This window comes from Lepisosteus oculatus, chromosome 25 (assembly GCF_040954835.1).
Source record: "Lepisosteus oculatus isolate fLepOcu1 chromosome 25, fLepOcu1.hap2, whole genome shotgun sequence".
Taxonomy (NCBI): domain Eukaryota; kingdom Metazoa; phylum Chordata; class Actinopteri; order Semionotiformes; family Lepisosteidae; genus Lepisosteus; species Lepisosteus oculatus.
In genome coordinates, this window is record NC_090720.1 from 5573564 (window position 1) to 5587073 (window position 13510).

Below are 13510 nucleotides of genomic sequence, written 5' to 3' on the forward strand. Positions count from 1 at the left end.
TTGTCTCATGACTGTTTATTGAATATACAAAATTGATACAGCTGAGAAGGCTTAATCCTCATCCTCCTCCTCCTCTTCGTCCTGGTTAATCTGGAAGTAGCGCAGCTCGTAGCTCTCCTTGGTGTTAGCTACCACGCGCAGCCAGTCTCGCAGGTTGTTCTTCTTGAGGTACTTCTTTGTCAGGTATTTCAGATACCTACAAGCCAAGGGGGGGAGAAAGACAGTCTTAAAACAAGGTTAGGGCTTCATTATACTCCAGTTCTGATTTAGTGTAGAGAGAATATCGCAAGGTAAGCCTACACAGCTTCCAGCGCGGACTTGCTTAAAAATGAATAGAACTGCTCGACCCCATGCAGTTACAGAAGTACACCCAAAACTGAAGCAACACCATCAGACAGCTCTCAATGTAGCTGACTCAGCAGACAAAGTAAACCTGTTTTGCACCAGCTGCTGAGTAGTGGATTGCACGGAAAGGCTTCAACCATCTAAAAAATGAGAATGCAAAGCAAACTCAACCATTCCCTTTGGGTTTTGAATAACAGAACCCTAGCACCAACTGGCATTACAGTATCAAATGCTCCTTAAGATTTACACAGGAGACCCCTTTTATTCTCATTCTGCTGCTTCAAAAGGCCAAGATCGTGGGTTCAGTATGGACTTAACATGTGCTTCTAGAAATGTATTTTCCTAAAGCACACAGCAATAAAGGATCAGGTGTGAATTCCAGGGTTGAATGAAGGGGCTTGTGAACTCGGGGTAACACTGATAAAATTCCTAACACCCTCAACACAGGCTGATCGATTTCCAGGCTGTCCAATTGATTAAAGGCCAAAAACAAGAACAAATGACAAGTTCAAAACACAACATAAAAATGACCTATTTAGCTTGTTTCTCCGACAGAGCCCACTGCCCGAGCACAAATCTAGATACCAGAGAGGACCTGAGTATTCTCACAGAACACCTCATATGCCTGAACTGAATGACAATTTACATTAGGAAAAATTAAACAATTTGAAATATCTGCTTCATACCAGCTGCCCTTTATAGATTCCAGTGAATTGTTTACCAGACAACAGGTCACAGTTCAATTTAATGGAGAATTAATCTGAGATTTCAGTTTACTTTACAATGACAAGACTCCCTTTATAAGGTAATTAACATTTATTGTCTCTTCATTGGATCTTAATTTACAGAGCCTTATTCTTTACCCTCTGGGTATAAAATGTTTATATCATTAACTATAGTAATCATTTACTTTTAGTTTTAAAATACTCTACATAGATCTCCACTCTGTTGAAAAGAATGGCATGAATTTAAGTTCACAAGACACGGGTAACCATATACAAGCCACTGTGTGCTGTGTGGGACAGAAAAATAGTCACAGGCTCAGGGATTAGTGATCACTGTCACTTGTAAACGCTGGTCAAGGGACTAATGCTGCCTAACACTCAGCAGCTGAGATAATCATTAAAAAACACTGTTCCTAATTTTGCAATTAGCGGATTGTAATGTTTTTAAATGGAGACCAATAACAGACAATTAAGTCTGAATAATCTAACCCTGGTCCTGGGGAAGCTCAGTAAGTCTAAAAAGTCAGCCTAAATAACCTGTTTATTTTCTAAAGATTAAGGAACAAATGGACTATATCAATTATCCAACTCATTTGTTGAATTAAGGGAATTCTAGTCCTATACTGACGTTTGACATGAATGAGCTCTAAATTACTTATTGTAGCAAAATCAAATTAAAGCTTAATTAATTAAATTGTTCTGTCATTAGAAATTGATGATGTAATGGTAAGCTATATAATTTGCTGGACTTGGGCAACCAGGACCATCTCTGGAGACGGGTCACTTGACAAAAGCAAATAGCAAAACCAGAAAGCTAAGAATAGTGTAGATCAAACAAAAAATCCAAAATAATTATGACAAGAAGCTTCCCATTTAATTAGTAGATTCATATATTAATTTGGATTGACAGTTTCCACTTCAACAAGTCATAAAATAAAGTTGTACTTCTAAGTTAAAACAAGTCAAGGTCAGGGGTTGTGGCTGAAGAACGTGCCCACAGGTTCTCTCGCAGTAACACACGTATCATAAGAGCCGTAAGGCCAAATTATTAACTGGCACTTAAAAACCGTGTGAGCATGAAGTAAAAATACTGGCAATACCAAATATTTTTTTACAGAACAGCAGCAGAGGCAGCTGTGCTTTGATTGGAATGGCATGGTAATTTTTTTTGCCCTAGTGGAATGGCAAAAAAAGTTTTCAGATCCCTTATGTTAACTATGGTGATTGAAATTAATTTACCAAATCAAAATTCTCAGTTTGCCAACTTCCCCACTCTCCAAAGCAGAAGCATGTTAAAAAGAAAAGGCTTGGAAAATTATTTTGGGACAAACCCTCTGAAAAGGTCATGCTATTTGCATTGTTAAACAATTAAGCACCCTTTCATGCATCCTCAGGAGGATGAATGGAAGAATGGTAGCCTATTGCTACACAATGCAATCTGTTTGCAACTTTTCTCCCTTGCGACTATCCCCCAGATTGCTCAAAGTAACACCTCTAGATATGCCAAAGCAGACTGCAATCCTGTTCAAAACAATACCCACTCAACACACTGATGTGTCTCAAGACGGTCAGCCCTGGTAAATACAGTTAAAATGGATACCACACGAATCTCAGCCACCTGGATTCGGCACATTGACTACTAGAGCTTTAGGAAAGGTAGCTGTCAATCACATGTTTTTTTTTCCTGATCTGGTAGTGAATCCAGAGGCAGTAATCAATGGGACAATTACTCACAAAAAGATGAATCTCTGGTTAAGCTACCTCATATACATCTCTACTTACACATCAATAGTGAGGGCTCACTAAGACAAGAGGAAAAGCAGTAAGGCGCCACTGCCATTCCTCCAGCAGCACCAGCTTCAATTGACTGGATGTTACTCAGCTTAACAGCAGTTTTTATCCAATGTGCCACTCTGTTGCGCAGTGTGACTGGACACATTCACTGCAGTGTAACAGGTAAAGGATCGCTACGATTTATGTTGGCAAAGTGTGTACTGGTGTAACAAGGGCCTTGAAATCATAAGCATCTTGCAAATGGAGCTGCCAGTAAGGAGGGAATTCCAAATGAATGAACCTCCTCCCCGAGGACAGGCTCTTCTGCTGACGAGCCACATACTACATAAAATGTCAGCACTACAGAATAAAATATTTGGACACATATGCATGCATGCATGCATGCATGCATGCATGAAGTGCATGCTTGAAGATGGTCCAATGGGGTGCTGCATCAGCTGCAGCAAAAGGCTCCACAGCCTTAAGGTGCTTTTTTTTTTTTTACTTTTCAGCATAGAATGAACCTTTACTTATTCCTTTACAGGAGTGAAGACAAACTAGCAAATGCACTGCCCTATAAACCTAAATCCCATTAAGCTCTTCATTCAATACACATTCACATCCACTTTTTAAAAGCTTAATTTAAATTTCACAACACTTTTGGAGCCACTGGTCACAGTATTGATTCCTGTGGGTCATGAGAATAACGATGACTCCTTCGTAATTGACCATTCATCGGCAAACTGAGGAGTTTACACACCGCAAAACGCCAAACTGCCTAACAGGAGTGTTAATAAGGTGGGAAGACGCGTCTCTCTCCCAGCAGGCCCCCCAGATATCCACAGAGCTTACCAGGAAGCGAAGAAAGCCCTCCTCAACAGTACAGGAGCGACACTCTGCTAGCTGTACAGCTTGGAGAATCCCAGACCCAATCAGGCAATGACAGGATCGAGCATTGAACTCATGACCCTTGGGCCAAAGGGCTCAACATGCACTTAGGAGTGAGGCTTTACTGCTTGAGCCATTTACCCACTCTCAGAAAGCTGCTTACTTCCAGTAACAGCCACAGCCACCCAAAGCCTATCCCAGAAGCACAGTGTGCATAGCGTGACAAGACCCCAGTCAATAAAGTTCAATCAAAATATGAACTCAGTGTCTGAGGGGCTTTACAGAAATGACTCAAATCCACTAAGCAATCTATCTGACAAAACCAAAAGCAACATGGTTCTATTTGTAGGCAGAACTACTGGTTGTTGGAAAAACAGGAATATCTTTTTCCAAGTGGTTTAGTTCGTACTACTACCTTGACATTTCCAAATTTCTTCTTTGAACTGTTTGCTGCTGATAGGCAATGCTTAAAACAGAAATATCTGTTAAGAATTGGCAAATGAGACTGAATCCCCTTTATTAGTCCATTTTCTCAAGTTTCAAAGCCAAGAAAAACTTTTCTAACAACCTAAAAGTAAACAGGTTACTGTTAAGCTTTCGGTGTAATGTGTAAAGACATGGGACTAAATGTTCGTATAGTGCAGATGCCACGTACTTCCATACAATGTGATATCTTGTAACTAGAAGCAAAACTATTTAAAACAACTCTATACTGGTGTATGAAGCTAGAATGCTTTAATACATCAACATAAATCAAGTTAGAAAACAGATGCATGGATGCAATGATATAGTCAGTAGAAGTTCTGAGTAGGGAGCTGCGTCAGCATGCGTTGGCTGCAAAGAAACAGGTAAAAGCTAATTCCATGCTGAAAGGAAAAGAAAAGAAATAATGTTTCGGCTGAAGAACACCTTAAGAAGCCGAAACATTGCGTTTTTCTTTTCCATTCAGCATGTAACGAACCTTTACCTGTTCGTCTGCATGACACATCCAGACTGTGATGGCACTTTATAACCACCAAGGCGCATGAATTGAAACTAGATGAAAAGGCAGAAGACACTTTCTGGCAATTAACATGTTTTTATAAGACACGCTAGTGTCAAAGATTCAAAAAGAGAAAAATTACATTTTAAAGCAAAAGTCCGCAACTAATCCATCACTACTCCAAAGAACTGTATGTCATTTACGTTTAAGCCAGTAAGCACTTCTTATTCAAGACTTATGCTCAGGATAGAAATTATTTAAATTCACGCTCAAAACATCCATTTTCAATGAAACAATGGTTGCTCGATAACATTTAATATTTTACCCTATCATCAAGTGAAATGTGTATTACATTCAAGTTTGCGGACACAATTTTAGGCTTTCCTTCTTATCCCTACATGAGTGCTAGTTTTCAGTCCTAGGTTGCACCTAAAACTTTTAACAGTTGGTACAGGCTTAAAACAATGTAGCCAGAGGTTTTAAATGTAAGATTACATTGCAGCGGTACTTGACAAAACATTGAAGATCCTGATAAGTACAATGCCAAATCAGGGGACTGGTTCTTGGCCACCTGTTCCCAAATCCAAGACCTCAAGTACAATATAAAGGCACTTTCATACTAGGCACATATTCCATTAATGAGATGGCCCCGATTATGAATGCTCCAAGAAATCCAAGTTACAATTAAATCACACCACAACAAGACCAGCTCATGGGGGATTCCTGGTACCACTGTGCATATATTGTTTATGGCTTGGTTATTTTACCAGTGAACAAGATTATTAGGTTAAGGTTCAGCTGTGAATTCCAAGGACAGTTATGAAGGTAAAATACGTAAATAACTTGTTAGGTTTTGATATAAATGTCCCAATTCACTATAACAGAGAGGCCTAGAACAGCAGCAGTTTGCACAACTGGCCAAGATTCACCAAGGAGATGATGACCACATTCGGGAGGTATAAGCCAATCCAAAATGTAGCTTTTGGTTATTCATAAAACCTGCCAAGGTCCAATTCAATCATTGTAGTGGATCCCAAGACAGATGCAGTGTCAAGTTGTGAAAACAAAATGGCAGTCAGGCAGCCATCTTGGTATACAGAGGATTTACACTGCATCGCTGGTAATGGCAAACTCAGTAGAATTACTCACACCATACCATCAAAATTAACAGGCTGAACGTTTTTAAAACAGCTGGCGTTAAATGTTACAGAATTCATCTTGGTTTGTGCAGCAACCTAATTTTCACTTTTATTCACCCAACTGTGTAATTCTAGAAGCACCTACACAAAGGACTGCACAGACAGCTCTTGAACACTGGGCTGCTTTCCCCAAAATGTTTCATGACCTGTCTCAGCTGTAAGAATGATCACAGCAGCCTTTCAGGTACAAATTTAGAAAGGTTTTGGTTGCTGAAAGTTTCAGTTCAATATGTGGAGCTTTAGACTTTTAGCTTACATATCAAAGCTGCCATCTTGGCTGATCCCAAGTCCTTTCATGCAAGGACACATTTCAAATGTTCCAGTTACAATACATGTGCCAACAATACCTAGTGCTTTCCAGAGAAAATCACATCAGTCACATCATTTCCTTTCACAATGAAAGTGTAGTGAGGGCACTGACAGGTTATACATCTGCAAGATCCCGAGACTATAAATATTTGAAGGACAAAGCTAAAATACAAACCATGGGCTTCTGCTGAAAGACTGTAATGTGAGTAAATACCCAAGATTTCTATCTTTGGAAACTGAAGGCTGTGTATCAGCATTAACTGCAATTAACAAACCTAACATTAAGCTATTAGGCAAAAATACAAGGCAAGCCTCAACTTCCATCACAGAATGTAGAATAGATTAAATTAAACGTGTTACCAATTATTGGATTGATCTCTTGCTTATTACACCACACATTATTTTCTCCCAGAATATAGGGCTTGATTATCTCAAAACTAAACAAGCAGTGACATATGGATAATTTAAAGTAGTTTATCATTTGAAATGAACTAAAATGGAGGGATAAGTATCAGATAGCTCAGAGTCTAACATAAATCTGCTGTAAAACAACAGTAAATGTGTACTCATAAAATCCAGAAAACAATCAGGCAACTGAAAAATAGGGAAAATATTTTGATACCAAAGGAACTGAAAGCTCTCCGTTCTATAGTGCAGAATATATAATGATATAGAAAGGAATGGTCAACCCTGTACTTCACAGCTTAGAAGCAAAAATAAAACCTTTAAAAACTTTTCTATGATGTTGATGTGCCAGACAAGGTGTACAAACATTACATCATTTTGGAGACATTTTATACAATATGGAGAGTGTATTGGACAGTATGAAAAGACAACAGTCTTTCAGTTGTTGATTCTGCACTTCATATTTTAAAAATGGCCGATATCCAAAATACTGAACAAAAATGTAAACTGGATACAGTACTTTCACAGTGGTTTGGGGTGCTATCTAATTGATACTTGTACCCACTTACACAGCACAGCATTGGAGCAATCTAAGTGTAGTTCTTTCCTAATGGGTACAACAGCAGTGTCCACACTGAAATCGCACCCTTCTAGTTACAAGTCCCGAACGTTAATCACTGCTCAACACTGCTGCCAAGAGCTCACACATTTTCTGAAGGACTTTTGCTTCCGCTGTATGAAGCCCACCACGCAGACAATGGTCACTGACCACGACTACATTCTGGTGCCAACTTTAGACAGGTAACAGTCTCTTAAAAAAAAAAACTGCACTGTTTGAAGTCATCTGCATATCAAAGCTTCAATTACAATCCAGAATTTAGTACAATAACCAAGGTTGGCAATTTTCTCCTTACAGACTAACTGCATGACCATTCAGTTGCCAGGAAACGATTTGCTGCTTTTGCAATTGTAAGATTTGCTTTTTTCTTCACTGTGATAGAGTTTCAGAAGAGATTGACCTTTTCTTGTCTTATCTGGATTATTAACCAAACTTTAATATGGTGAATAACGAAGGCAACCCCAGAATTCCTTGGACTTTTATTACAGACAGCACACCCTGTGCAATTGGGAAACCATTCTGTCATGTTCATTTTCATGAAATATGTTATACATTTCCTTTAGAGTCCATTTGAATTTCTTCTAATAACGAAGCACAATTAACCTTCAGAGGTAGGCTTAGCCATAAATGAGAGAAGCCAACTCCACAACTGGGATATCTGAATTTCCATGGTAAAATGGCATGTGGTTTTATAAAAACTGCTTCAAATTTCAAGGGTAATTCATCATTAGCTTTCACATCCAGAACATGGAAAAGGGCGAGCTAAAATGGTTTGCTGGTATCTGCAACCAGTTATATTTAACGCTGAGGAAAACTATCAACAAACCATCAAGTATCGAGGCAACTGTACGACTCTCGGTCTGGTTTGTTGTTAACGTACCCAGGGATAGCGAGAGGTTTCACACTTACCAAAATCTGCTCGGAACGGAATAGCAACCTGATGCAAAAGAAGCATATTTAATATCAGCATCAGGAAGTAAGGGGTGGCGGGGATCTGGAACAAGCTGCCCAGCCATTCATGACAAGGCTAGACAGACAAGCTACTGGCTGCATCAACAATATATTATGCAACTATGCAAGAACGGTGAACAGCTGCCTCTGTTATGAGGATGGCAGTCATGAAAACCCGGGTACAAGCAGGTGGGAGGTACCTGAGCCTCATCCGAGACAAGACAAGAGTACAGAAGGGGAGAAGATGGCAGCCTGGCGCTGCAGCCTGACCTTTTGGATAAGGGGACCTCCGAAGTGACTGTGATTTTGCTCTTGCTCCTCTCGATGGCGATGGCCCCGCCGCCCAGATTCCCGGCCTTCCCGTTCACCTTGATCCGCTCCTGCAGGAACTGCTCCTGGAACGGCAGCCGTCGGTCAGCCCCCCCCCACTCACAGGCACTCGTGCAGCAGCAGCAGCATCAGCAGCATCATGGGGTTGACACACCCCCCCCTGCTGCCAGCAGCTATGCAATTAGAGCTCAACAGGTGATGGAGCAGCCAGGCTCATGAGGACGCTTCTGCCTCATGGGAAGGACAGGTTAACATGCACACCTGAACTTTCACACTGGCCGCGGCTGGGTTCCAGCCGCACAGCCACACTGTTTACAATCAGAAACGGGGAGCCCGCAACCAAAACGCACGCTCGATTTTTGTTTTCTGTTCGAATAAATAATAAATAGAAGGCTTGTAATACTCTCAAAAAGTGACAGCTGGAAAAACAGAAATCACCAAATGGTGCTGTCACCATCAAAGGTTGCTACTGGAAGAGGTACTAAAGAGGCCAGCCAGTAGGGGGCGCTCACCCCGCAGTCTGAGTGGGTCCTAATGCCCTTGTAAACTGATGGGGACACTACTGCAAAGAACGCACCATCCTTCGGATGAGACGTAACACCAAGGTCCTGACTCCCCATGGTTTCTAAAAACCCCAGTGCATTTCTCGAAAGGATTAGGGGTGTTATCCTAGTGTCCCGGCCTTTACCAGTCATGTCCTCCTAATAACCTCCATCTATAAATTGGCTTTGGCAAGACCAAAGAAATGAGCTTCGACTTTCGAAGGAATACGTCTCCGCTGAACCCTGTTTCCATCCAGGGTGAGGACATAGAGGGCGTACATTCCTACAAGTACTTAGGGGTACACCTGGATGATACTTGCTTAGGAGACTCAGGTCCTTTGATGTGTGTGGAACACTGCTACACATTTTTTATGAATCAGTGGTGGCGGCAGCCATCTTCTAAGCTGTTGTGTGCTGGAGCAGCAGCATCATGACAAAAGATGCAAATAGGCTCAATAAACTTATCAAGAAGGCTGGCACTGTGTTGGGGTTGAGCCTTGACCCCCTGGAGGTGGTGGCTGAGAGGAGAATACTGACCAAGCTCACAGCCATCATGAACAACACCTCTCATCCGCTTCTTGGGACTGTTACTGGGCAGTGGAGCACTTTTAGCAACAGACTGCTCCAGCTACGGTGTTCAAGGGAACGTTTCCGCAGGTCTGTCCTCCCGGCGGCTGTCAGGGTGTATAACGCTGCCCTAGGCTAGGACTGTTAGCCCTTCATTTGCTCGTCTATGGACAGCATGTTTGCTCCATTGTACTTTTTGGACAATCAGTCTGTATAAACCTATGCACATTTTGCACATATTTTATTGTTTTTACAGTGACTATGATCATCACATTTTGCACACACCTATGTATTTATTTATTTTTATTTATTTTGTTGTCTTTTGTTTTATAACTATTCTGATGTCTGTTTTGCTTGTCTTGGGCTGGACTGCTGTAACACATCAACTTCCCTACGGGATTAATAAAGTATTATCTATCTATCTTATCACTCTGCTCCCCTCCCCACCGACAGCTGGTGTGTGGCGAGTGCACTGGTTCAGTATGGCTGCCACCACATCCAGGTGGGGCTGCACACTGGTGGTGGTGGAGGGGATCCCCATTACCTGTAAAGCACTTTTGAGTGGAGTGTCCAGAAAAGTGCTATATAAATGCAAGGATTATTACTATTAACGATTATTAGTACTTACAAAGTTAGCAGCGTCCATGATACCATCTTCGACAGGGTGGGTGCAGTCCAGAGTGAACTTCAGGATCTGCTTCTTCTTCTTGCCACCCTTGGTGCTTTGCTTTTTCTAACATCAACAACGTCAGATCAGAATCTGCATAGTTTTCATGTCACTCAAGAGATGCTTGATATTCATTTCATTTACAGTTGTCATTTTGCACTTACTAAGAGTGGTGGTATTGTGGATGACTTCAGTCAGAAATACCTCATACACACATTATTATGTACAATATTTTTTTTCCCCCAAATCTCCGATATTTGCTTTGCATTGACCAGCTTACAGGACAACATAACGAACAACTACACATTTAATGAAATCCTTAAAAACAAAGCTCAGCTTCATTCCTTTCAAACAATTTTAAGCATTGGTTACAAGTTGCTAGTAAACAACATTAATATATCCTTGATTTGTCCTATGTGAACTAATCCCAAAAAACGTTGCCTTTTTATGAAAAGCTGCAACATTTAATGTTAAAATAAGCGCCATTTCTCTTAATGTAAAGAGAAACCATTAAACCTTTCAACGACGAAATCATGAAAGAGAACAGACGAATAAAATACAATTCAAAAACACGGGCGAAGCTCCAAGACAGACCACAGACCACGTTAACTGCACTTTTTAGACAACTTTTTTTTCTGCGCGGATTCAAGACTAATCCGCACCGCAGTGACGATTAAAGATGGGCTTTTTACGGCACGCTGCGGCCTAGCTTCGCCGACTGTTCACCAAACCGTCTGCTCCAAAACGCGGTCAGTTTGTGATCCTTCACAAGTCACACAACAGATTAATTAAACGTAGAGACACTCAACCTGTGGACTAAACCCTATAAATGCTGTTTTCCCAAACATAACCTCCGGCATATGGAAATATCCTGCCACTGTACTCATCGGAATCGTTGACTCAAAATCCTCAACTTCGTGCGATGCATGAAGATTTCTCAGATTTTTGCATCACGGCAATAAAAGTTAAATTAGTAATAAGAATCATTAGATTACTTACCTTATACAGCCCCGTATCTCCCATCCCCCATTACACAGTTCAATCACACCACTAATTCACGATTATACTGTTACAAGTTACACTTCTAGTGCAACACTTACATGTATAGAAAACTCAAAGATCGTAAATACAAGTAAACAACTGAAACACACACAACATAAGTGTTGAAAGGACTTATTTAGCAAAAAAAAAGCTCCTCACACGCTCTGGACGTACAGCACCCGCTCAACTCACAAAGCATGCTTCCGAAAAGACAGGGCCCATGCACTTCAACCCCGTATAAAACGTACACAAACATCATGATCCTGCCACCCAGAGAAAGTTTCCACTTGGAATCGTGACCCCACGTATCTTAGACTACGGCACACACAACCACAAACCGATTTCGAGCAAGAATATCAGGGACATTTTAACATTTATTTAAGCACGACTTTACTGACCATGGTCGCCATGACGCACAACTATGGCAGAAAGGAAGAGGCAAACTACGCGCATGCGCTTTGATGCCAGCTAGGAAATGGTTTGGTGTAATCCAAACCAGAGATAATCGATGTTATCCGTAGATCTGAGATTGATTACAGCGGCTGTTTTCTTAATTTGTGAGTTTTTCTTGGAAGGAAACCTTTTATGATTTTTCGTTATTATTTTATTTAGCAGATCTCTCTATTCAAGTCGACCTCACTTCAAGAGAAGACATGGGAAAAACTTCCTAAGAATCAACTACAGTAAGCACGGATTTACAGGATGTGTTTAGTATTTAGAACGTGAGTAATAAAATTGAAACAAAACAATCCACATACAAGTGTTAGTTTTGTTGTTGAATCATTCATGAGAACGTGGAGTGTAGAAATGTCTATAACTATACTATTTCTTCTCCACTCTCTGAGTAGCACCACATCTCCAGACCCGTATGGGTAGATTGTACACCAAATCTCACTTAGTGCATTGAAGATCAAAAGCACAAGTTTTTCTGTCTGTGTTCCTAGTTTCATCAACAGTGAGGAATCAACAAAATGGAGAACTGTCAACAGGAATGGCATTCAATCCAATCGTCATGCTAAACCTGTTTATCTTGGGGTGACCCTTGACAGCATGCTGTCAAAGATAATGATGGGTAAATATAATGATGACATCACCCAGAAGTTAACACCATTAAGAGCTCATAAAACACAACGTTTCGGCCGTGGAGCCTTCTTCAGGTGTGAGAAAGACAAGGCAGTAAGCAAAGGTAATGTAGCGGGACCTTTGCTTACTGTACCTTTGCTTACTGCCTTGTCTTTCTCACACCTGAAGAAGGCTCCACGGCCGAAACGTTGTGTTTTCTTTCTTCTTTTTTTCAGCATAGAATAAACCTATTACTTGTTCCTTTGCAGCCTACGCATGCTGACGCAGCTACCCACCTGAACTACATTAAGAGCTCTCATTAAAGAAAGCACTTCTCAAGACAGAATATGAGTAACTTCAGAATCTTAAGCTAAATGGTATATTTCTTGTGATTAAAGTGTTTTTAATGAAGAAATAACTGATAACTAATTATTAAGAACTAATAATTGTATTAATAAAATAACTAAAAGTAAACAATAAAGGAGACTGGGAAGAATCATGATTGAAGAAGCTGAAGTAGTAAACTAAAGTTACTGTCATTCTGCCTTATAGTGGATATCTTTCAATGTATTTAAATAATTTAGCAAAAATCTATATAAATAAAATCTGGAATTTGACTATAATCCATATACATTTTTACACAGATTAGGGTGAGACACTGTACTTTCCATGCAACCTGTGTGCTTTGCAGTCAGATCCTGTATTACATGAACACAGCATACAGAGACCAGCTTGCTTGGCCCTCATATGCAATATTCAATACACAAGCTACACAAAGGCTTACTGGGGCACAAAACACTGGGCAGCAGAAAACATGGGTTGTTTTGATTTAGATAGAAAATAAACCTGTAACCCACAGGAAGGCATCAAGCTCTGAAGAGCACGCGCCATTTCTGTAGGGGTCAGAGGACAGGAGTTGGCAATCTTACCACCAGGGTTATTGGACGAGGGGGTGGAAAGGATTAGGGGGGAGAATTATTTTTGTCCCCCGGCCGACAGAGCAGCAGTATCTGGTGTCCCTTTTGTCATCCATAGCTGCTTGTTGAACTTCAGGCACCACCACTACCCTACCCCCACCGCCTGCTGCAAGGACTGCTGGGAGCTG

At 40.8% G+C, this 13510-nt stretch overlaps 1 protein-coding gene across 1 annotated transcript; it reads right to left on the minus strand.

Annotated features, from left to right (window-relative positions):
- rpl22 (ribosomal protein L22) lies at positions 1-11843 on the minus strand. The gene is made up of 4 exons (XM_015336985.2): positions 11742-11843; positions 10264-10368; positions 8467-8591; positions 1-196 (listed from the first exon to the last, which is right to left on the minus strand). The coding sequence occupies exons 1-4, from the start codon at positions 11751-11753 to the stop codon at positions 52-54; spliced, it is 387 nt and encodes a 128-aa protein (XP_015192471.1). The 5' UTR covers positions 11754-11843; the 3' UTR covers positions 1-51.
- Positions 11844-13510: the final 1667 nt, after the last annotated feature.